Source organism: Protomyctophum parallelum (assembly GCF_964188405.1).
Source record: "Protomyctophum parallelum genome assembly, chromosome: 16".
Taxonomy (NCBI): Eukaryota; Metazoa; Chordata; class Actinopteri; order Myctophiformes; family Myctophidae; genus Protomyctophum; species Protomyctophum parallelum.
This window is the reverse complement of record NC_139711.1, coordinates 44,767,997-44,791,056: the sequence shown is the minus strand read 5'-3', so window position 1 is coordinate 44,791,056 and position 23,060 is coordinate 44,767,997. Positions and strand designations below refer to the sequence as shown.

The 23,060-nt window shown below is 43.6% G+C and overlaps 2 protein-coding genes across 2 annotated transcripts in view; one reads left to right on the top strand and one right to left on the bottom strand.

The window, feature by feature from the left end:
* The window catches only part of LOC310873828 (chemerin-like receptor 1), a gene marked incomplete at both ends in the record, with an annotated part of 592,518 nt that overhangs the window by 42,756 nt on the left and 526,702 nt on the right, over positions 1-23,060 (bottom strand). The window lies entirely within an intron of this gene.
* The window catches only part of LOC310873308 (uncharacterized protein), a gene marked incomplete at its 3' end in the record, with an annotated part of 29,040 nt that continues 25,322 nt past the window's right edge, over positions 19,343-23,060 (top strand). The window contains exon 1 of the mRNA XM_083785656.1: positions 19,343-19,437. Coding sequence (XP_083641782.1) covers positions 19,362-19,437 — 76 coding nt within the window. The 5' untranslated portion in view covers positions 19,343-19,361. The remainder of the gene's footprint in view (positions 19,438-23,060) is intronic.

The window sequence follows — 23,060 nt, the reverse complement described above, 5'->3', positions numbered from 1 at the left end:
GTTATTTACAGCAGAGTATAGTGGGGCGAGATGGAACAGAACAGGGGCCTGTTACCACTTGTCTTCCTCAGTTGTTGCGTTTGCGTGTGTGTGTGTGTGTGTGTGTGTGTGTGTGTGTGTGTGTGTGTGTGTGTGTGTGTGTGTGTGTGTGTGTGTGTGTGTGTGTGTGTGTGCGTGTGGACGGACGGATATTCTTCTTTGGTTTTGTGCGGGTCGGGAGTGAGACAGTGAGACAGTGGACATTGTTTCTTGGTTCTCTGGGGCGTCGGGAGTGTAACGATGGCGTCTCTCTCTCTCTCGGAGACGGGTTGTTGCTGTTGGACGATGAGGATGTATTTCTACATGTTTGTGATGATGCTGGGGATCAGACCCAGCGGTTACGACACATTACCTGTGAGAGGTAACGATAAAACAACTTTATTTACACTCGACTCACTGTGTTGTAGTCCTGACCTGGGCGTGTGCTACTATCGCTAACGGTAGCCTAAGATTTAGATTGTGTTTTTGTTTTTTTATCGTAGATGATGTTGATGGATTTTGACATGTTTTGCTTGTACAATGTATAAATATTAGCCCGTAGTTTTCTATAAAGGAGTGTTTTAATCCAGGCTGTGGCTGATTTCTGTCGGAACTTCCCCAACGGCCGTATAGTGGGGGAGGGAGCGAAACTGTGAAAGACGCTCAATGTAAACGGGAAGTAAACGAGGGGAGGGAAATGGCGTTTGGCCACAAACTGGATTAAACCACTTCTGTATTGAAAACTACGGACTAACACATTGCACAATCGGACCATCAGTCTAAAGCATTTTTATAGTTATTATTCGTATATGTTGGAAGTGGGCTTTATTAAGTTAGTTTGCAGAATTACAGTACATTTCATGTACAACTCAATACAAAAACTGTCAACTGTGAGTGGACGACACCATAAAGCATTACACTTGTGTCGTATCTGATGGAACCACATTCCATTAATATAGTCTAGATAATTGTTTTAAACTAAAAGTGTTAGGGACTGTTAGGGATATGTTTATTTTTATTTTGGCTTGGGGGGGGGGCATCTATCCTTAATGGTAGCTGTCTGCACTCTGCAGTAATACTATTGTCAGAGTTGCTTGCTACACTACTAACTGCATCTGCAACACTGTGGTCAGCCTGTCTGTCGTTGTCGTGGTCGGCGCGTCTATCATGCGCTGTATATCGACTGGCTGTTTGGTTGCAAACTGTTTTGTGGTGTCTGCGCCCGCACTCTTCAGAGTGAATGCCCTGATGCGTTCTACAATTACGCGCGACATGCAGCCTGCCTAGCATTTTAATGGAGAAATGGAAGAAGAAGAAATGCTACAAAGAGAAATGTTACAAAAAAAGGAAATGCTACAAAGAGAAATGTTACAAAAAAAAGAAATGCTAAGAAAGAAGAAGGAAAGTATGGAACTGGAGGCACAACTGGCAGCTGCTAGTGCCAAAATAGCAGTGCTACAATCCCCCAGTCACCAAACCCCATTACATGCACCCTCTGATGGAATGGACTCATACTTTCGGAAAGCCACAAGGCCAAAGGAACCTTCAGTCACATTCAATCCCCTAGCCAGAGACTATGAACCAGTCACACAATATACCCAACCCCCACAATCATGTGTGCAACAACCACTCATACAACAGCAGCAAGCACTCATTTCACAACCCCCACAGCAAGAAGCACAACCACCACTTCGACTACAACAACCACAACCAACTGTACATTTGAATGCAGCACAGTACAATAGCCACACTACTCACCTGAGCACTCCTGTGACACAGACAGTAATTTCTCCTCAACCCAATGAAACCTCAACTGTATGCAACTTGCTACAAAAACAAAATGACATTACGGCAATGCTAATGGAACAGCAAACCTCTCGTTTACTGCCACCCAGAGAGATTCCATATTTTGATGGGGATCCTCTGCGATACAGAACCTTTGTCAGGGCCTTTGTACACTGTGTGGAGGAGAGAAATGCAAGCAACAAAGGTGACTGTCTCTACTACTTGGAAAGGTACACCAAGGGTCAGCCCAATGAGCTTGTACGCAGCTGTCAACACATGGAGCCAGACAGAGGTTATGACATGGCAAAATACCTCCTGGAGCAACACTTTGGAGATGAGTACAAGATCACAGCAGCTTACATGGAGAAGGTGCTCAACTGGCCGCTGTTGAAATCTGAAGATCTGACATCCCTTCGAGCATATTCACTCTTCCTTCGCCAGTGTTGTAATGCCATGGAGACGGTACAGTATATGAGGGAACTTGACATGCCAGCCAACATGAAAACTGTGATTTCGAAGCTCCCATATAAGCTACGAGATATTTGGAGAGTCTCTGCGTGTGGTATAATGGAAAGACATCACCGCCGACCCCAATTCACAGACATTGTAGCTTTCATTGAGCGCCAGGTGAAGATTGTGTCTGATCCAGTCTTTGGGGACATTCAGAATCCCACACAGGGTACAGGCAACCCAGGAAAGCCGATGAACAGAATGAAGTCACAGGGCCAACCCAAGTTCAAGGGAGACAGTTTTGCCACTACTATTGAAACCCCTGAAGTAGAAGACCAAGAGGGGTCTCTACACAGTTCAAAGCAAAGTAATGCATCTGCTCACAACACAACTTGTGTATGCTGTTCTAAAAATCACACTCTTGATCAATGTCCACAGATGGAGAAAAAGTCACACAGGGACAAGGTTACATTCATAAAGCAAAAAGGAATCTGTTTTGGCTGTCTTCATGTTGGACATTTAAGTAAATTTTGTGTTGACCGTTTGACTTGTAAGGTGTGCAACAAAAAACATCCCAGTCTTCTTCATATTGAATTTGATCAAACAGAGAGAGCAAGCAACACATCAGTGAGCAATCTACAGGTCTCTTTGCAAACTTGTGGACAAACAGGGGCCGGTGACAGCAGTGGCGTTCTGTCAATCTTACCTGTGCAGGTGAAGTCCAGCATGGGACACAAGATAATTGAAACGTATGCATTCCTTGACCCCGGCAGTACCGACACCTTTTGTTCAGAGGCCCTAATGAAAAAGTTGAATCTAAATGGAAAGAAAGCCAAAATCGGCCTACTAACCATGGGCCCAAAGGTAATTGTCTCCAGCTACATGCTTACGGGCCTGGAAATCTCAAGCCTCACTGGAGAACAGTTTTATGACCTGCCCAAGGTCTACACTCAGAAGAAAATGCCTGTAACCACCAGTAACATTATTAAAGAAGAGGAGCTGACTAAGTGGCCATATTTGAATGGGGTTGTTCTTCCACGCATTCAAGCTGACGTTGAGTTATTGATAGGTACCAATGCCTCTAAACTGCTTGAACCGTGGGAAGTTGTGAACAGTCGTGGCAATGGGCCATATACCATTAGGACCCTATTGGGTCATTAATGGTCCCCTTTCTGGCTACAGTGAGCAGAGCGAGAGTGTTACTGTCAACAGGACCTCCATAACACATCTGGAGGAGTTGCTGCACAATCAGTACAACCATGATTTTAATGAGTCATCAGAAGACAAAGAGGAAATGTCAAGGGATGATATGAAGTTCATGGAAATTATGACTGATTCTTGCAAGCTTCAAGATGGACATTACACCTTGGAGCTTCCCTTTAAGAAGAAAGAAATCTCTCTACCCAACAATCAGTGTGTTGCTAGGCAACACATACTTGGATTGAAGAGGAGGTTTGGGAGAGATGAAAAGTTCCACAGAGAGTACACCAACTTTCTGGATGATGTAATCAGCGAAGGTTATGCTGAACTTGTACCTGAACATGAAGTGGAACGTTCAGATGGAAAAGTGTGGTACATTCCACACCATGGAGTGTATCATCCCAAGAAAGGAACACTGCGTGTGGTATTTGACTATGGAGCAGAGTACAGGGGAAAATACCTCAACAAGGAGCTTCTACAAGGCCCATACCTCACCAGCACTCTGTTAGGAGTCCTCACAAGATTCCGGCAAGAGCCTGTAGCTTTAATGACTGACGTTAAAGCGATGTTCCATCAAGTCAGAGTGAAGCATGTCACCATTCCACGTTTGGAACTCCCTGCAGCTGTTCTTGCTGTTCATGTTGACACCATGCTCAGAGCAGAAACATCTGATGTCACACAGTGGAGGTACATTCATACCACTCAGAATCCTGCAGACAAAGCCTCAAGAGGAGTAAAAGTGGATGATTTGCTGACCGTCAAGAAGGTGGCAGCTAAAAGCTCAAAAAGAAGAAAGAGAGAAAAATGGCAGAGCCAAAGAAAGAGAAAGAAAAGATGGCAAAGCTCAAGAAACAGAAGGTGGATTGAAGGCCCTGAGTTTCTATGGAAACCAGAGGATGAGTGGCCAGATTAGTGCGTTCTGCACGTGTCAAAACCAGCACACTGGACAGACCAGTAACCAAACTTTGCTGGATCCACGAAGCAGACACTTAAACCTCTAAAAGAGGATTGGTTTTGAGTTTTTGTATGAATTATTGGCTCCATTTTGTATTTATTTGAATTGAATTGCTCACGGCCTCCTGCCATTCCCAATTAGGGGCCGGTGTGTTGGAGCCAAAATGCCTTTTGTTTATTTTGTTTTGTTTTATTTTAACCTAATTAATGATGTCCTTCTTTGCGATGACGTCATGGGAATTAGTCAGTCAGAATGGTGGGTGGTTGTCTTAGAAACCCTCATTACCTGTCAGTGTGATGGCACTCAGGTGCGACAGGGGAAGACGACACAGTTTTCGACCGTGCGTGGTCGACAGGTTCAGTTGTTTGTTTTGTTTGAAAGTTTACACAGTTTATTTAAGTTTGAATACTACTGATGAAAGAAAGTGGATCAATAAATGGATTGACATATCCGAAAGTAAACACAACTCTCTGGACATTTGATTAATCACTGCACGCGTCAAACTCAGTACAACCCAGTTGCCCTGCTGTTTAGCCTAGTTGTACAGGCTTCACATATAGTGTATGTATAGTTTCATTATATAGATATTCCACTTTCTTAGCTTACGCATGTTTCATGATAAATGTTTTTATGTGATGTATTCCCATGCTTTTGTTCTTGCTTAAATGTAAATCGCTCTGGATTAAGAGCGTCTGCTAAATGCCTAAATTGTAAATTTTAAATTGTCCATTTGGTTCCTAACTATCATTTAGCTGGGGACCCCCTGGATCTCCCTCAAGGACCCCTGGGGGTCCCCGGATGACCGCTCTGGGCTATGGTAGAGGTACATGCATTTTGTATTGAGTTTGTGCTTGAAATGTAGGCTACTGTAATTCTGCAAACTGTTAATAAATATTTCAATCAATCAATCAAGGCTGTTGCCCTGAGTCCAGTGCATTAGGCCTACTTCTGCTCCAGGACATTAAATTGTCAAGAGCCTCCATTGGACTGAATTAAGCCCCAAGAAGTGAACGGAGTTTTAGTCAAAACTAACTTAACTCTGCATGTCTTCCTCTTTGGCCCTGGGCTAAGGAGTGGTGTGTGTGTGTGTGTGTGTGTGTGTGTGTGTGTGTGTGTGTGTGTGTGTGTGTGTGATACATGATACTTCGGTATAGACTCAATGCGTATATGGGCGGAGAATTTGGGATTCTTGCATATTTAATTTGCTGTGGTTCGCCTTCACACGACAACGCCTGCATGTCATAACCATGTTTATTGAAATTATTAGCTGTCATACATTTACACCGATTGCTTCATCGCCTCTCTTATGCTGTGTGTAATGTGTTGGCATGCTCTGAATGAAGAAATAACACTAATGCCACATGTCATATTATTTTAACCATGTTTATTAAAACGGTTTTAGAATAACACAGATTGCTCCATGTACCTTCCTCTGTAATGATGGCGTCTCTCTCTCTCTCTCTCTCTCTCTCTCTCGGTCACACAAAGTGAACGGAGTTTAGCCTACTTCGACTCGCCCCTTTACCAACTTTACGATTTTTGTCGTTAACAGTTAATTTAGTATTTCCCTCCCTCTCTGAAATCTTTTATACAGATTTATTTGATTGTATATATAGTAGCCTAGTCCATCTCTATACTCTGTAAAGTTAAGAAAGAATAACATGACAGAGACGGTGACTGCTTATAATTAAGTTAATTTAGGACATTCTATATAGCAGTTTCGTTTTATTAAACACATTTATTCCATGTGTAGCCCATGTTTTGTAATGGCATCATCATGCTATTATAATTATGCCCGTGGATATACAGGGTGAATTTAACAATGATAAATTAATATGATAATACCTTTTATTTTATATAATCACCAACATGAATTATGTTTGTTATTTACAGCAGAGTATAGTGGGGCGAGATGGAACAGAACAGGGGCAGTGTGTGTGTGTGTGTGTGTGTGTGTGTGTGTGTGTGTGTGTGTGTGTGTGTGTGTGTGTGTGTGTGTGTGTGTGTGTGTGTGTGTGTGTGTGTGTGTGTGTGTGTGTGTGTGTGTGTGTGTGTGTGTGTGTGTGTGTGTGTGTGTGTGTGTGTGTGTGTGTGTGTGTGTGTGTGTGTGTGTGTGTGTGTGTGTGTGTGCGTGTGCGTGTGGACGGACGGACATTCTTCTTTGGTTTTGTGCAGGTCGGGAGTGAGACACAGAGACAGTGGACATTGTTTCTTGGTTCTCTGGGGCGTCGGGAGTGTAACGATGGCGTCTCTCTCTCTCTCGGAGACGGGTTGTTGCTGTTGGACGATGAGGATGTTTTTCTACATGTTGGTGATGATACTGGGGAGCAGACCAAGCGGTTACTACACATCACCTGTGAGAGGTAACGATAAAACAACTTTATTTACACTCGACTCACTGTGTTGTAGTCCTGACCTGGGCGTGTATACTATAGCTAACGGTAACCTAAGATTTAGATTGTGTTTTTGTTTTTTATCGTAGATGAAGTTGATGGATTTTGACATGTTTTGCTTGTACAATGTATAAATATTAGCCCGTAGTTTCCAATAAAGGAGTGTTTTAATCCAGGCTGTGGCTGATTTCTGTCGGAACTTCCCCAACGGCCGTATAGTGGGGGAGGGAGCGAAACTGTGAAAGACGCTCAATGTAAACGGGAAGTAAACGAGGGGAGGGAAATGGCGTTTGGCCACAAACTGGATTAAACCACTTCTGTATTGAAAACTACGGACTAAAACATTGCACAATCGGACCATCAGTCTAAAGCATTTTTATAGTTATTATTCGTATATGTTGGAAGTGGGCTTTATTAAGTTAGTTTGCAGAATTACAGTACATTTCATGTACAACTCAATACAAAAACTGTCAACTGTGAGTGGACGACACCATAAAGCATTACACTTGTGTCGTATCTGATGGAACCACATTCCATTAATATAGTCTAGATAATTGTTTTAAACTAAAAGTGTTAGGGACTGATCGTTATTTATCAAAGGTTGGTAGGCCTATCGTGCAAAAAAAGGGATATGTTTATTTTTATTTTGGCTTGGGGGGGGCATCTATCCTTAATGGTAGCTGTCTGCAGTAATACTATTGTCAGAGTTGCTTGCTACACTACTAACTGCATCTGCAACACTGTGGTCAGTCTGTCGTTGTCGTGGTCGGCGCGTCTATCATGCGCTGTATATCGACTGGCTGTTTGGTTGCAAACTGTTTTGTGGTGTCTGCGCCCGCACTCTTCAGAGTGAATGCCCTGATGCGTTCTACAATTACGCGCGACATGCAGCCTGCCTAGCATTTTAATGGCATTGTCATAATTCTGGTCTGATAAAGCCAATCCCGCGACTACATAGCCGCTCTGCCTGCACTTAAGAATACTCACTTTAAATATGTGAATTTATCAGACTTACTGAGACTCGTGTTTTTGTCTATTGCTGTCTCAAATTGACTCCAAAAGCTTTGCCATTGACTCGTACATCTCCAGTGAACTTCTCCATGGTCAGTTTAGGCAGTTTGACGGTATAGGGCTGGTCTAAAAGCATGCAGCTGTCTAGCCTTATAGAACGGCTCTTGTTGTTACATACAGTATGTACAGTACATGAACATTTACGAAGTATAATTAAATGATCACAGGCATTCTAGGTCTAGCAGCTGTGATGTGCATCTTTGCGCACTCGCATTGCAATGGTGGATTGTTGGTGTGTGCGTCACAGTAGCCTACTTGTGTTTTGTCCGTGGTGCCATGTACTTTTGTCTGCGTATGTGGTTGTAATAGATTAAAGAAAGAGTTACACTATTCGGTGGTGCCTGGCTGGCTAAATGAGCCGAGCAGGCAGTTGAACGTTGGTGTTGCGCACATGTGTGCTTTTCTCTGTGGAGTATGACGCTGTAGTATTATGGTATGCGACTGCGTGACATATTTATTTAGCGTTCATTCATTTTCATCATCCTGGGCTTGGGCACAGAGGCGAGGCGTGCCCACTGCCTTGGCAGCTTGGCTATAGAATGACTTTACGCACGTTTACGCACGAGGCTCACCTCAAAAATAGCCAATCTATTAAGCTCACAAATTTGTGACGCGTCATCAGCGTGTTGTTGTGAGCTTGTAGGTTTACATAATGCTATATTTAAATATTTAGTTGGAAGAATGCAATGGCATATCATCAGTGTTGAGTGTTGACCATAATGTAATGACGGATATGGAACCAAATGAACCCCAGACGGCCGCCGCCTAATAAACGATCAGCGTTTACTTTATGCTGCTATACTGTTGGTGTGAATATAAAATAAATATAGTCTATGGTGATGGGGGGGGGGGGGGGGATGAGGAAAAATAAAAAAAATGAAATCACCCCCCCCCCCCCCCCCCTGGTGGATAAATAACGATCAGTCCCTTACCATGGTCTCTCTTGCCTCATGCATGGGTGAGAGAGCCAACAGGACAGACGCACAGTCACCATATTCACAGCGTGAACTCTATGGTAAATAGCTATAGGCCACTTTGATGTAGAAGCATCTAGACCAGAGAGGTCTCCTGTTGTTCTGACCTGACCACACCCAATATGGGAGGAAGAGAACTTTGACCATTTGGTCTGGGTGTCGAATGACTGTCTGTTTGAAATGTGTATAGAGCGTCACAGTCCCTCCCCCTTTCAGAACGACGAGTGGCCCAGGAAATGAAATGCAATGCATTTCTCCCATAGGCTTTTCTTTAACCCATTCTGACCTGAGATCAGATTCATACGAGGTTTCCACATGGACACACACACTGGTCTGATTAACCCATTCTGACCTGAGATCAGATTCTAAAAATGTCAGTCGTTTTTTTTAGATTTTTCAAAAATAGCAGACCTACAAGCTCGTAGCGCGCCACTCGGTGGCGCGCTATGAGCTTGTAGATCTGCTATTTTTCAATAGCTAAAGCATAACATGATGCCGACACCAAAATGGGTGCCCGGTCAGAATGGGGTAAGTATTTATTTAAAGACGGTTACGCCGCGGACAAAGCCAACTCGGATCGTGGCAAATCACGACAATGAACACAATGTTTTGGGCCGATCAAATCATTTATAAGAAGAAAAACAAAACAAATAGTGTTGTCTCCTGCCTGTATTTTCTTCTTTCTAATGATTTGATCGGCCCCAAAATATTGTGTTCATTGTCATGATTTGTCATGATCCGAGTTGGCTTTGTCCGCGGCGTATAACCGTCTTTAAATAAATACTTTAAATAAAATCATATATGGGAGAAATGCATTGCATTTCATGCGGCAGGATCAACGGCATTACGATTTTGAAACCATGGTTACAGGAAGAAAAAGAAAAAGAACGCAACTTGCAACTTGTTGTATCTTAAATAAATAAACCTGCATGAACCCTTGCTCCTCACCCCCCCCCCCCCCCCCCCCCCGCATGCACGCACGTGACAAATGCTGTTTTGCAACTCTGCATCTCCTCCTCCCCTCCTGTTCTGTCTGTCTCTGTCACTGTGGTGACCTGCATGCACGTTTATGACATTACTGTATATTAGGCTGCATGCCTCGCAGCCTAAACCTTATGTGGTACTGGTGGTAGGCTGTAGTCAGGGACGGATTAACCCCCACAAGGGCCCCTGGGCCGGTAATGTTTTGGGGTCCCCATAGCGCGTGAGCATGCAGAACTTTTTGTGTTTTTATCATCTTTTTGACCTAAATTTAACTAAATCAATGTCCAATTTCAGAGCCTCAAACCCAGTTCTTTGCAATCCAGTTTCCTTGAAGGGCCCCTGAGAGCCAAGGGCCCCTGGGCCACGGCCCCACTGGCCCAATGGCTAATTTGGCCCTGGCTGTAGTGGTGGAGATCCGTGAGTTAAGTTGGCACCCCGTGAGTTCCATATGACGGGGAAAAAAAAGAAAAGATGCCCCACTTTGCTGCCTAGTAGGCACTGTCGGCATGTCACATTTAGTGGCATTCGACTCGAGTGCGTCAGGTTTATCCTTAATTAAAAGGACGAGACGTAACGCGAGAAAGACATGGCTGTAGATTGCAGTTGGTTGGTATAGACTTGACTATATAGCTGCATGGCCTCGGTCCCTGGCTTATACTTATCTGCGAAAAGAAAATCTAAAGCTGCAGCGAACGGAGTTTTAGTCAAAACTAACTTAACTCATGCCTTCCTCTTTGGCCCTGGGCTAAGGAGTGGTCAGCTGTGTGTGTGTGTGTGTGTGTGTGTGTGTGTGTGTGTGTGTGTGTGTGTGTGTGTGTGTGTGTGTGTGTGTGTGTGTGTGTGTGTGTGTGTGTGTGTGTGTGTGTGTGTGTGTGTGTGTGTGTGTGTGTGTGTGTGTGTGTGTGTGTGTGTGTGTGATACATGATACTTCGGTAGACTCAATGCGTATATGGGTGGAGAATTTGGGATTCTTGCATATTTAATTTGCTGTGGTTCGCCTTCACATGACAACGCCTGCATGTCATAACCATGTTTATTGAAATGATACATTTACACCGATTGCTCCATCACCTCTCTTATGCTGTGTAATGTGTTGGCATGCTCTGAATGAAGAAATAACACTAATGCCACATGTCATATTAACCATGTTTATTAAAACGGTTTTAGAATAACACAGACCCCCACATGTACACTTATCAGCCCTGTGGACCCCCATTAGAATAGATATGCCAGGGACCCCCATAAGAGAAGATTTTAACGGGTCCAGCAGTGATTTTCAACCATTTTCTAGCAATAATAATAATAATAATAATAAAACTTTATTTGTATAGCACCTTTCATGACATCAAATGCAGCTCAAAGTGCTTTACAGAACAATGGAGAATAAAAGAAAAGCAAGGCAACGACATTAAAAAACAAGCAGTAATGCAATACAGTGAGGACATGAATAACAAAAAAATATGTAAGATCACTTAAAAGCAATATTGTAGAAGTGGGTCTTGAGCTGAGCTTTAAAAATGTCTACAGAGGCTGCCTGACGAAGGTACAGTGGGAGCTTGTTCCATGCCGACGGCCCGTAGAAGCAAAAAGCTGCTTCCTCGTATTTTTTAGATGCCATTTTTTTAGGCAAAGCGAGCAGGCCAGCAGTGGAAGACCTTAGGGGGCGGTTTGGGACATATTTAGGCAGGCAGTCATGTAGGAAGGTGCGAGACCATTGAGAGCTTTATAGACAAGTAAAATAATTTTAAAATCAATCCTAAAAACAACCGGAAGCCAGTGCAGTGATGCCAAAACTGGAGTAATATGTTCTCTCATCTTAGTTCTAGCAATGGGACAGACCTCAATTTAATGGGATTTCTATCCCTGGGACCCCAATTTATATTGTAAAAGCAATGTTAATTTAACTCTGAGAGTGTACAAATGGAACCAACAGGTCAATTTGGTTCCATTTGTACACTCTCACAGTTACAAACCCATAAGGGTCCATTTGGTTCCTATACTATCATTTAGCTGGGGACCCCCCTGGATCTCCCTCAAGGACCCCTGGTGTTTCCCGGACCCCCCTGGATCTCCCTCAAGGACCCCTGGGGGTCCCCGGATGACCGCTCTGGGCTATGGTAGAGGTACATGCATTTTGTATTGAGTTTGTGCTTGAAATGTAGGCTACTGTAATTCTACAAACTGTTAATAAATATTTCTCAATCAATCAAGGCTGTTGCCCTGTGTCCAGTGCATTACTTCTGCTCCAGGACATTAAATTGTCAAGAGCCTCCATTGGACTGAATTAAGCCCCAAGAAGTGAACGGAGTTTTAGTCAAAACTAACTTAACTCTGCATGTCTTCCTCTTTGGCCCTGGGCTAAGGAGTGGTCAGCTGTGTGTGTGTGTGTGTGTGTGTGTGTGTGTGTGTGTGTGTGTGTGTGTGTGTGTGTGTGTGATACATGATACTTCGGTAGCCTCAATGCGTATATGGGCGGAGAATTTGGGATTCTTGCATATTTAATTAGCTGTGGTTCGCCTTCACACGACAACGCCTGCATGTCATAACCATGTTTATTGAAATTATAGCTGTCATACATTTACACCGATTGCTTCATCGCCTCTCTTATGCTGTGTGTAATGTGTTGGCATGCTCTGAATGAAGAAATAACACTAATGCCACATGTCATATTATTTTAACCATGTTTATTAAAACGGTTTTAGAATAACACAGATTGCTCCATGTACCTTCCTCTGTAATGATGGCGTCTCTCTCTCTCTCTCTCGGTCACACAAAGTGAACGGAGTTTAGCCTACTTCGACTCGCCCCTTTACCAACTTTACGATTTTTGTCGTTAACAGTTAATTTAGTATTTTCCTCCCTCTCTGAAATCTTGTATACAGATTTATTTGATTGTATATATAGTAGTCGATCTCTATACTCTGTAAAGTTAAGAAAGAATAACATGACAGAAACGGTGACTGCTTATAATTAAGTTAATTTAGGACATTCTATATAGCAGTTTCGTTTTATTAAACACATTTATTCCATGTGTAGCCCATGTTTTGTAATGGCATCATCATGCTATTATAATTATGCCCGTGGATATACAGGGTGAATTTAACAATGATAAATTAATATGATAATACCTTTTATTTTATATAATCACCAACATGAATTATGTTTGTTATTTACAGCAGAGTATAGTGGGGCGAGATGGAACAGAACAGGGGCCTGTTACCACTTGTCTTCCTCAGTTGTTGCGTTTGCGTGTGTGTGTGTGTGTGTGTGTGTGTGTGTGTGTGTGTGTGTGTGTGTGTGTGTGTGCGTGTGGACGGACGGATATTCTTCTTTGGTTTTGTGCGGGTCGGGAGTGAGACAGTGAGACAGTGGACATTGTTTCTTGGTTCTCTGGGGCGTCGGGAGTGTAACGATGGCGTCTCTCTCTCTCTCGGAGACGGGTTGTTGCTGTTGGACGATGAGGATGTATTTCTACATGTTTGTGATGATGCTGGGGATCAGACCCAGCGGTTACGACACATTACCTGTGAGAGGTAACGATAAAACAACTTTATTTACACTCGACTCACTGTGTTGTAGTCCTGACCTGGGCGTGTGCTACTATCGCTAACGGTAGCCTAAGATTTAGATTGTGTTTTTGTTTTTTTATCGTAGATGATGTTGATGGATTTTGACATGTTTTGCTTGTACAATGTATAAATATTAGCCCGTAGTTTTCTATAAAGGAGTGTTTTAATCCAGGCTGTGGCTGATTTCTGTCGGAACTTCCCCAACGGCCGTATAGTGGGGGAGGGAGCGAAACTGTGAAAGACGCTCAATGTAAACGGGAAGTAAACGAGGGGAGGGAAATGGCGTTTGGCCACAAACTGGATTAAACCACTTCTGTATTGAAAACTACGGACTAACACATTGCACAATCGGACCATCAGTCTAAAGCATTTTTATAGTTATTATTCGTATATGTTGGAAGTGGGCTTTATTAAGTTAGTTTGCAGAATTACAGTACATTTCATGTACAACTCAATACAAAAACTGTCAACTGTGAGTGGACGACACCATAAAGCATTACACTTGTGTCGTATCTGATGGAACCACATTCCATTAATATAGTCTAGATAATTGTTTTAAACTAAAAGTGTTAGGGACTGTTAGGGATATGTTTATTTTTATTTTGGCTTGGGGGGGGGGCATCTATCCTTAATGGTAGCTGTCTGCACTCTGCAGTAATACTATTGTCAGAGTTGCTTGCTACACTACTAACTGCATCTGCAACACTGTGGTCAGCCTGTCTGTCGTTGTCGTGGTCGGCGCGTCTATCATGCGCTGTATATCGACTGGCTGTTTGGTTGCAAACTGTTTTGTGGTGTCTGCGCCCGCACTCTTCAGAGTGAATGCCCTGATGCGTTCTACAATTACGCGCGACATGCAGCCTGCCTAGCATTTTAATGGCATTGTCATAATTCTGGTCTGATAAAGCCAATCCCGCGACTACATAGCCGCTCTGCCTGCACTTAAGAATACTCACTTTAAATATGTGAATTTATCAGACTTACTGAGACTCGTGTTTTTGTCTATTGCTGTCTCAAATTGACTCCAAAAGCTTTGCCATTGACTCGTACATCTCCAGTGAACAGTTTAGGCAGTTTGACGGTATAGGGCTGATCTAAAAGCATGCAGCTGTCTAGCCTTATAGAACGGCTCTTGTTGTTACATACAGTATGTACAGTACATGAAAATTTACGAAGTATAATTAAATGATCACAGGCATTCTAGGTCTAGCAGCTGTCATGTGCATCTTTGCGCACTCGCATTGCAATGGTGGATTGTTGGTGTGTGCGTCACAGTAGCCTACTTGTGTTTTGTCCGTGGTGCCATGTACTTTTGTCTGCGTATGTGGTTGTAATAGATTAAAGAAAGAGTTACACTATTCGGTGGTGCCTGGCTGGCTAAATGAGCCGAGCAGGCAGTTGAACGTTGGTGTTGCGCACATGTGTGCTTTTCTCTGTGGAGTATGACGCTGTAGTATTATGGTATGCGACTGCGTGACATATTTATTTAGCGTTCATTCATTTTCATCATCCTGGGCTTGGGCACAGAGGCGAGGCGTGCCCACTGCCTTGGCAGCTTGGCTATAGAATGACTTTACGCACGTTTACGCACGAGGCTCACCTCAAAAATAGCCAATCTATTAAGCTCACAAATTTGTGTCGCGTCATCAGCGTGTTGTTGTGAGCTTGTAGGTTTACATAATGCTATATTTAAATCTTTAGTTGGAAGAATGCAATGGCATATCATCAGTGTTGAGTGTTGACCATAATGTAATGACGGATATGGAACCAAATGAACCCCAGACGGCCGCCGCCTAATAAACGATCAGCGTTTACTTTATGCTGCTATACTGTTGGTGTGAATATAAAATAAATATAGTCTATGGAGTTGGGGGGGGGGGGATGAGGAAAAATAAAAAAAATGAAATCACCCCCCCCTGGTGGATAAATAACGATCAGTCCCTTACCATGGTCTCTCTTGCCTCATGCATGGGTGAGAGAGCCAACAGGACAGACGCACAGTCACCATATTCACAGCGTGAACTCTATGGTAAATAGCTATAGGCCACTTTGATGTAGAAGCATCTAGACCAGAGAGGTCTCCTGTTGTTCTGACCTGACCACACCCAATATGGGAGGAAGAGAAAACTTTGACCATTCGGTCTGGGTGTCGAATGACTGTCTGTTTGAAATGTGTATAGAGCGTCACAGTCCCTCCCCCTTTCAGAACGACGAGTGGCCCAGGAAATGAAATGCAATGCATTCTCCCATAGGCTTTTCTTTAACCCATTCTGACCTGAGATCAGATTCATACGAGGTTTCCACATGGACACACACACTGGTCTGATTAACCCATTCTGACCTGAGATCAGATTCTAAAAATGCCAGTCGTTTTTTTTGATTTTTCAAAAATAGCAGATCTACAAGCTCATAGCGCGCCACCGAGTGGCGCGCTATGAGCTTGTAGATCTGCTATTTTTCAATAGCTAAAGCATAACATGATGCCGACACCAAAATGGGTGCCCGGTCAGAATGGGGTAAGTATTTATTTAAAGACGGTTACGCCGCGGACAAAGCCAACTCGGATCGTGGCAAATCACGACAATGAACACAATGTTTTGGGCCGATCAAATCATTTATAAGAAGAAAAACAAAACAAATAGTGTTGTCTCCTGCCTGTATTTTCTTCTTTCTAATGATTTGATCGGCCCCAAAATATTGTGTTCATTGTCATGATTTGTCATGATCCGAGTTGGCTTTGTCCGCGGCGTATAACCGTCTTTAAATAAATACTTTAAATAAATAAAACGCAACTTGCAACTTGTTGTATCTTAAATAAATAAACCTGCATGAACCCTTGCTCCTCACCCCCCCCCCCCCCCCCCCCCGCATGCACGCACGTGACAAATGCTGTTTTGCAACTCTGCATCTCCTCCTCCGCTCCTGTTCTGTCTGTCTCTGTCACTGTGGTGACCTGCATGCACGTTTATGACATTACTGTATATTAGGCTGCATGCCTCGCAGCCTAAACCTTATGTGGTACTGGTGGTAGGCTGTAGTCAGGGACGGATTAACCCCCACAAGGGCCCCTGGGCCGGTAATGTTTTGGGGTCCCCATAGCGCGTGAGCATGCAGAACTTTTTGTGTTTTTATCATCTTTTTGACCTAAATTTAACTAAATCAATGTCCAATTTCAGAGCCTCAAACCCAGTTCTTTGCAATCCAGTTTCCTTGAAGGGCCCCTGAGAGCCAAGGGCCCCTGGGCCACGGCCCCACTGGCCCAATGGCTAATTTGGCCCTGGCTGTAGTGGTGGAGATCCGTGAGTTAAGTTGGCACCCCGTGAGTTCCATATGACGGGGAAAAAAAAGAAAAGATGCCCCACTTTGCTGCCTAGTAGGCACTGTCGGCATGTCACATTTAGTGGCATTCGACTCGAGTGCGTCAGGTTTATCCTTAATTAAAAGGACGAGACGTAACGCGAGAAAGACATGGCTGTAGATTGCAGTTGGTTGGTATAGACTTGACTATATAGCTGCATGGCCTCGGTCCCTGGCTTATACTTATCTGCGAAAAGAAAATCTAAAGCTGCAGCGAACGGAGTTTTAGTCAAAACTAACTTAACTCATGCCTTCCTCTTTGGCCCTGGGCTAAGGAGTGGTCAGCTGTGTGTGTGTGTGTGTGTGTGTGTGTGTGTGTGTGTGTGTGTGTGTGTGTGTGTGTGTGTGTGTGTGTGTGTGTGTGTGTGTGTGTGTGTGTGTGTGTGTGTGTGTGTGTGTGTGTGTGTGTGTGTGTGTGTGTGTGTGTGTGATACATGATACTTCGGTAGACTCAATGCGTATATGGGTGGAGAATTTGGGATTCTTGCATATTTAATTTGCTGTGGTTCGCCTTCACATGACAACGCCTGCATGTCATAACCATGTTTATTGAAATGATACATTTACACCGATTGCTCCATCACCTCTCTTATGCTGTGTAATGTGTTGGCATGCTCTGAATGAAGAAATAACACTAATGCCACATGTCATATTAACCATGTTTATTAAAACGGTTTTAGAATAACACAGACCCCCACATGTACACTTATCAGCCCTGTGGACCCCCATTAGAATAGATATGCCAGGGACCCCCATAAGAGAAGATTTTAACGGGTCCAGCAGTGATTTTCAACCATTTTCTAGCAATAATAATAATAATAATAATAAAACTTTATTTGTATAGCACCTTTCATGACATCAAATGCAGCTCAAAGTGCTTTACAGAACAATGGAGAATAAAAGAAAAGCAAGGCAACGACATTAAAAAACAAGCAGTAATGCAATACAGTGAGGACATGAATAACAAAAAAATATGTAAGATCACTTAAAAGCAATATTGTAGAAGTGGGTCTTGAGCTGAGCTTTAAAAATGTCTACAGAGGCTGCCTGACGAAGGTACAGTGGGAGCTTGTTCCATGCCGACGGCCCGTAGAAGCAAAAAGCTGCTTCCTCGTATTTTTTAGATGCCATTTTTTTAGGCAAAGCGAGCAGGCCAGCAGTGGAAGACCTTAGGGGGCGGTTTGGGACATATTTAGGCAGGCAGTCATGTAGGAAGGTGCGAGACCATTGAGAGCTTTATAGACAAGTAAAATAATTTTAAAATCAATCCTAAAAACAACCGGAAGCCAGTGCAGTGATGCCAAAACTGGAGTAATATGTTCTCTCATCTTAGTTCTAGCAATGGGACAGACCTCAATTTAATGGGATTTCTATCCCTGGGACCCCAATTTATATTGTAAAAGCAATGTTAATTTAACTCTGAGAGTGTACAAATGGAACCAACAGGTCAATTTGGTTCCATTTGTACACTCTCACAGTTACAAACCCATAAGGGTCCATTTGGTTCCTATACTATCATTTAGCTGGGGACCCCCCTGGATCTCCCTCAAGGACCCCTGGTGTTTCCCGGACCCCCCTGGATCTCCCTCAAGGACCCCTGGGGGTCCCCGGATGACCGCTCTGGGCTATGGTAGAGGTACATGCATTTTGTATTGAGTTTGTGCTTGAAATGTAGGCTACTGTAATTCTACAAACTGTTAATAAATATTTCTCAATCAATCAAGGCTGTTGCCCTGTGTCCAGTGCATTACTTCTGCTCCAGGACATTAAATTGTCAAGAGCCTCCATTGGACTGAATTAAGCCCCAAGAAGTGAACGGAGTTTTAGTCAAAACTAACTTAACTCTGCATGTCTTCCTCTTTGGCCCTGGGCTAAGGAGTGGTCAGCTGTGTGTGTGTGTGTGTGTGTGTGTGTGTGTGTGTGTGTGTGTGTGTGTGTGTGTGTGTGATACATGATACTTCGGTAGCCTCAATGCGTATATGGGCGGAGAATTTGGGATTCTTGCATATTTAATTAGCTGTGGTTCGCCTTCACACGACAACGCCTGCATGTCATAACCATGTTTATTGAAATTATAGCTGTCATACATTTACACCGATTGCTTCATCGCCTCTCTTATGCTGTGTGTAATGTGTTGGCATGCTCTGAATGAAGAAATAACACTAATGCCACATGTCATATTATTTTAACCATGTTTATTAAAACGGTTTTAGAATAACACAGATTGCTCCATGTACCTTCCTCTGTAATGATGGCGTCTCTCTCTCTCTCTCTCGGTCACACAAAGTGAACGGAGTTTAGCCTACTTCGACTCGCCCCTTTACCAACTTTACGATTTTTGTCGTTAACAGTTAATTTAGTATTTTCCTCCCTCTCTGAAATCTTGTATACGTTTGCGTGTGTGTGTGTGTGTGTGTGTGTGTGTGTGTGTGTGTGTGTGTGTGTGTGTGTGTGCGTGTGGACGGACGGATATTCTTCTTTGGTTTTGTGCGGGTCGGGAGTGAGACAGTGAGACAGTGGACATTGTTTCTTGGTTCTCTGGGGCGTCGGGAGTGTAACGATGGCGTCTCTCTCTCTCTCGGAGACGGGTTGTTGCTGTTGGACGATGAGGATGTATTTCTACATGTTTGTGATGATGCTGGGGATCAGACCCAGCGGTTACGACACATTACCTGTGAGAGGTAACGATAAAACAACTTTATTTACACTCGACTCACTGTGTTGTAGTCCTGACCTGGGCGTGTGCTACTATCGCTAACGGTAGCCTAAGATTTAGATTGTGTTTTTGTTTTTTTATCGTAGATGATGTTGATGGATTTTGACATGTTTTGCTTGTACAATGTATAAATATTAGCCCGTAGTTTTCTATAAAGGAGTGTTTTAATCCAGGCTGTGGCTGATTTCTGTCGGAACTTCCCCAACGGCCGTATAGTGGGGGAGGGAGCGAAACTGTGAAAGACGCTCAATGTAAACGGGAAGTAAACGAGGGGAGGGAAATGGCGTTTGGCCACAAACTGGATTAAACCACTTCTGTATTGAAAACTACGGACTAACACATTGCACAATCGGACCATCAGTCTAAAGCATTTTTATAGTTATTATTCGTATATGTTGGAAGTGGGCTTTATTAAGTTAGTTTGCAGAATTACAGTACATTTCATGTACAACTCAATACAAAAACTGTCAACTGTGAGTGGACGACACCATAAAGCATTACACTTGTGTCGTATCTGATGGAACCACATTCCATTAATATAGTCTAGATAATTGTTTTAAACTAAAAGTGTTAGGGACTGTTAGGGATATGTTTATTTTTATTTTGGCTTGGGGGGGGGGCATCTATCCTTAATGGTAGCTGTCTGCACTCTGCAGTAATACTATTGTCAGAGTTGCTTGCTACACTACTAACTGCATCTGCAACACTGTGGTCAGCCTGTCTGTCGTTGTCGTGGTCGGCGCGTCTATCATGCGCTGTATATCGACTGGCTGTTTGGTTGCAAACTGTTTTGTGGTGTCTGCGCCCGCACTCTTCAGAGTGAATGCCCTGATGCGTTCTACAATTACGCGCGACATGCAGCCTGCCTAGCATTTTAATGGCATTGTCATAATTCTGGTCTGATAAAGCCAATCCCGCGACTACATAGCCGCTCTGCCTGCACTTAAGAATACTCACTTTAAATATGTGAATTTATCAGACTTACTGAGACTCGTGTTTTTGTCTATTGCTGTCTCAAATTGACTCCAAAAGCTTTGCCATTGACTCGTACATCTCCAGTGAACAGTTTAGGCAGTTTGACGGTATAGGGCTGATCTAAAAGCATGCAGCTGTCTAGCCTTATAGAACGGCTCTTGTTGTTACATACAGTATGTACAGTACATGAAAATTTACGAAGTATAATTAAATGATCACAGGCATTCTAGGTCTAGCAGCTGTCATGTGCATCTTTGCGCACTCGCATTGCAATGGTGGATTGTTGGTGTGTGCGTCACAGTAGCCTACTTGTGTTTTGTCCGTGGTGCCATGTACTTTTGTCTGCGTATGTGGTTGTAATAGATTAAAGAAAGAGTTACACTATTCGGTGGTGCCTGGCTGGCTAAATGAGCCGAGCAGGCAGTTGAACGTTGGTGTTGCGCACATGTGTGCTTTTCTCTGTGGAGTATGACGCTGTAGTATTATGGTATGCGACTGCGTGACATATTTATTTAGCGTTCATTCATTTTCATCATCCTGGGCTTGGGCACAGAGGCGAGGCGTGCCCACTGCCTTGGCAGCTTGGCTATAGAATGACTTTACGCACGTTTACGCACGAGGCTCACCTCAAAAATAGCCAATCTATTAAGCTCACAAATTTGTGTCGCGTCATCAGCGTGTTGTTGTGAGCTTGTAGGTTTACATAATGCTATATTTAAATCTTTAGTTGGAAGAATGCAATGGCATATCATCAGTGTTGAGTGTTGACCATAATGTAATGACGGATATGGAACCAAATGAACCCCAGACGGCCGCCGCCTAATAAACGATCAGCGTTTACTTTATGCTGCTATACTGTTGGTGTGAATATAAAATAAATATAGTCTATGGAGTTGGGGGGGGGGGGATGAGGAAAAATAAAAAAAATGAAATCACCCCCCCCCCCCCCTGGTGGATAAATAACGATCAGTCCCTTACCATGGTCTCTCTTGCCTCATGCATGGGTGAGAGAGCCAACAGGACAGACGCACAGTCACCATATTCACAGCGTGAACTCTATGGTAAATAGCTATAGGCCACTTTGATGTAGAAGCATCTAGACCAGAGAGGTCTCCTGTTGTTCTGACCTGACCACACCCAATATGGGAGGAAGAGAAAACTTTGACCATTCGGTCTGGGTGTCGAATGACTGTCTGTTTGAAATGTGTATAGAGCGTCACAGTCCCTCCCCCTTTCAGAACGACGAGTGGCCCAGGAAATGAAATGCAATGCATTCTCCCATAGGCTTTTCTTTAACCCATTCTGACCTGAGATCAGATTCATACGAGGTTTCCACATGGACACACACACTGGTCTGATTAACCCATTCTGACCTGAGATCAGATTCTAAAAATGTCAGTCGTTTTTTTAGATTTTTCAAAAATAGCAGATCTACAAGCTCATAGCGCGCCACCGAGTGGCGCGCTATGAGCTTGTAGATCTGCTATTTTTCAATAGCTAAAGCATAACATGATGCCGACACCAAAATGGGTGCCCGGTCAGAATGGGGTAAGTATTTATTTAAAGACGGTTACGCCGCGGACAAAGCCAACTCGGATCGTGGCAAATCACGACAATGAACACAATGTTTTGGGCCGATCAAATCATTTATAAGAAGAAAAACAAAACAAATAGTGTTGTCTCCTGCCTGTATTTTCTTCTTTCTAATGATTTGATCGGCCCCAAAATATTGTGTTCATTGTCATGATTTGTCATGATCCGAGTTGGCTTTGTCCGCGGCGTATAACCGTCTTTAAATAAATACTTTAAATAAATAAAACGCAACTTGCAACTTGTTGTATCTTAAATAAATAAACCTGCATGAACCCTTGCTCCTCACCCCCCCCCCCCCCCCCCCCCCCGCATGCACGCACGTGACAAATGCTGTTTTGCAACTCTGCATCTCCTCCTCCACTCCTGTTCTGTCTGTCTCTGTCACTGTGGTGACCTGCATGCACGTTTATGACATTACTGTATATTAGGCTGCATGCCTCGCAGCCTAAACCTTATGTGGTACTGGTGGTAGGCTGTAGTCAGGGACGGATTAACCCCCACAAGGGCCCCTGGGCCGGTAATGTTTTGGGGTCCCCATAGCGCGTGAGCATGCAGAACTTTTTGTGTTTTTATCATCTTTTTGACCTAAATTTAACTAAATCAATGTCCAATTTCAGAGCCTCAAACCCAGTTCTTTGCAATCCAGTTTCCTTGAAGGGCCCCTGAGAGCCAAGGGCCCCTGGGCCACGGCCCCACTGGCCCAATGGCTAATTTGGCCCTGGCTGTAGTGGTGGAGATCCGTGAGTTAAGTTGGCACCCCGTGAGTTCCATATGACGGGGAAAAAAAAGAAAAGATGCCCCACTTTGCTGCCTAGTAGGCACTGTCGGCATGTCACATTTAGTGGCATTCGACTCGAGTGCGTCAGGTTTATCCTTAATTAAAAGGACGAGACGTAACGCGAGAAAGACATGGCTGTAGATTGCAGTTGGTTGGTATAGACTTGACTATATAGCTGCATGGCCTCGGTCCCTGGCTTATACTTATCTGCGAAAAGAAAATCTAAAGCTGCAGCACTGCAA